This window comes from Rhinopithecus bieti, unplaced genomic scaffold (assembly GCF_001698545.2).
Source record: "Rhinopithecus bieti isolate Rb0 unplaced genomic scaffold, ASM169854v2 scaffold_6935, whole genome shotgun sequence".
Taxonomy (NCBI): Eukaryota; Metazoa; Chordata; class Mammalia; order Primates; family Cercopithecidae; genus Rhinopithecus; species Rhinopithecus bieti.
This window is the reverse complement of record NW_016805255.1, coordinates 1,445,387-1,448,217: the sequence shown is the minus strand read 5'-3', so window position 1 is coordinate 1,448,217 and position 2,831 is coordinate 1,445,387. Positions and strand designations below refer to the sequence as shown.

General features: G+C 40.4%; 1 protein-coding gene across 1 annotated transcript in view; it reads left to right on the top strand.

Annotated features, from left to right (window-relative positions):
• MGAT4A (alpha-1,3-mannosyl-glycoprotein 4-beta-N-acetylglucosaminyltransferase A) overlaps positions 1 to 2,831 on the top strand; it is a 117,046-nt gene that overhangs the window by 46,905 nt on the left and 67,310 nt on the right. Inside the window, exon 3 of the mRNA XM_017871810.1 lies at positions 2,517 to 2,684. Coding sequence (XP_017727299.1) covers positions 2,517 to 2,684 — 168 coding nt within the window. The remainder of the gene's footprint in view (positions 1 to 2,516; positions 2,685 to 2,831) is intronic.

Sequence of the window (2,831 nt, the reverse complement as noted above, 5' to 3'; positions counted from 1 at the left end):
AAAAAAAAAAAAAAAAAAAAAAAGATACTCAATTGAATTTCTTTTGCTTAGGGTACAATTAATCTTTTTGTAAGACTGAGTCTTCCTATTTAGAAATAAGAGCTAATTTTATTGATTCTATTATAGACTTCAGTAAAAGGCTTGTACTTTTCTTCACATCTTATGTGTCTCTTCTTATGATTGTTTAATATAATCGTTTATAGTTTTGTGTTTGGGAATGGTATCTCTTTCTCATGTCTTACATTGTGTATTTACACATGCAGAAAATGCCTAAACCATGAGTGACTTTCACTAAACTGCCACCCAGATCGAGAACTAGAACCTAGCTGGCACCCTGGAGCTCCCGGCATGCCCTTCCCCATCACAACCTTCTCTGTCCTACCTCTTCTCCTTTCCTTCTGAGCAAATTAAGGCAAATACGGTGACATACGTGCTTCTGTTTTTCCATGCAGTGAAGCATGGCAGTTAAGCCAGAGAGATATTCTTTTTCTGCTATGGAATCTTAATAGGTGTTTACTGTAAGGATCTTTATGTAAGGGACAAGGAAGAGTATACTTGAGTGTTATTAAGACTGCAGATTCATTTTCATAAGTCTGTTTTATTGCTTCTATCCATGATTAAAGCAGAAATTATAATGTTAAATTAAAAACAGACTTTCTGGCTGGGCGTCGTGGTTCACACCTGTAATCCCAGTACTTTCAGATGCCGAGGCAGGCGGATCAGCTGAGGTCAGGAGTTCGAGACCAGCTAGAGCAACATGGTGAAACCCCGTCTCTACTAAAAATACGGAAATTATCTGGGTGTGGTGGCGTGCACCTGTAATCCCAGCTACTCGGGAGGCTGAGGTGGGAGAATTGTCTGAATCCAGGAGGCGGAGGTTGCAGCAGTGAGCCGAGATCATGCCACTGTACTCAAGCCTGGGTGACAGAGTGAGACTCATCTCAGAAAAAAAAAAAAAAAAAGCCTTTTTAAGGTTTGTTTAGGTGTCAAAATAGTAGCTTTAGCTTCCTATAGAAGTTGGAAGCACGCTTGCGGTTTATCCTAATTTAATGAGGTTGCGGACATTGTGCATAACATTCTTACAGCTTCCACTACTACTGAGTACCACTGAGCAAGTAAATGAATGGCCTCTTGTTTTCCCCCATCTCTCAGGTGTTGGTGTCCAGTTCTGTCCTTGAGCCTCTTCTACTGTGTGCTTTGTCTCTGCTGTTTCATTTCTACTCATTGTGTCAGTGCCTACATTTATCCTCATCAAAGCCCACTTTTATTTCCTAGACCGGGTTTTTTTGACCTGTGATGCTCTTAAATTATTAAAATGAATAACTTTTAACAAGGGTCATTGCACATCTAGCTCAGTGGATTTTTATTTTATTGTTTTTTGAGACAAGGTCTCACTCTGTTGCCCAGGCTGGGGTGCAGTAGTGTGATCATAGCTCAGTGTAGCCTCCAACACTTGGGCTCTAGCAACCCTCCCACCTCAGCCTCTTGAGTAGCTGAGACTACAGGCGCACACCACCATGCCTAGCTAATTTTTTTTTTTTTTTCTTTTTGAGATGGAGTCTCGCTCTGTCACCCAGGCTAGAGTGCAGTGGTGCGATCTCAGCTCACTGCAAGCTCTGCCTCCCAGTTTCACGCCATTCTCCTGCCTCAGCCTCCCGAGTAGCTGGGACTACAGGCGCCCACCACCACGCCTGGCTAATTTTTTGTATTTTTAATAGAGACGAGGTTTCACTGTGTTAGCCAGGCTGGTCTCAATCTCCTGACCTCGTGATCTGCCCGCCTCGGCCTCCCAAAGTGCTGGGATTACAGGTGTGAGCCACCACACCCGGCCACTAATTTTTTATTGTTTTGTAGAGATGGGGTCTTGCTATGTTGCCTAGGCTGGTCTTGGACTCCTGGGCTCAAACCATCCTCCACCTTGGCCTCCTAGAGTGCTGGGATTACAGGTGTGAGCCACCACGCCTGGCCACTCACTGGGTTTTTAGAGATTGGGAATTTGATGTCTGGCCTAGGGAAATCTTTGAGGACTAGGAAGTTCAGAGGAAAAGTTTGGTCTATGGAAATTAATGATTATGCTATAAAATATGTTATATTCATTTTACTATTATATATATTACCATCAGTTTCTGCCTCATCTCTATCTGGTTGATGTGAATACGGTATTTATAGTTGTTTGTACCCTTTGACAGGTGATGTTAGTATGATGCTTTAAAGTGTTTATTCTAAACCTTTTATTTTATCCATCTTTAATTATATGAAGTGCTGGAGACTGCTCACATTTTTACAAATAATAAGAGCATAATAATAAGCATTAAGAGCATTCTTACAAATAATAAGAGCATATAAGTTTTGTTACATAACAAGTCAGAGCCCTTTTTTTTCTGTTATGTATCAATGAATAAATATTTTCTTCTGAAAAACTCAACTTTAAACTTTGTAATTTTACAGTTCCATTTAGATTATGTTGTTTGTTTGTTTTAAGACATATACTATAACTGTTTTGGTTTTGCTTCTAGAAAAACTGATTGCTTATCAACGAGAATTCCTTGCTTTGAAAGAACGTCTTCGAATAGCTGAACATAGAATCTCACAGCGCTCTTCTGAATTAAATACCATTGTGCAACAGTTCAAGCGTGTAGGAGCAGAAACAAATGGAAGTAAGGATGCATTGAATAAGTTTTCAGGTACAAACAGTATTTTTTATATTAAATATATATATATTTTTTGTTTGTTTGTTTGTTTTTTCTTTGAGACGGAGTCTCATTCTGTAGCCCAGGCTGGAGTGCAGTGGAGCGATCTAGGGACACTGCAGCCTCCGCCTCCTGGGTTCA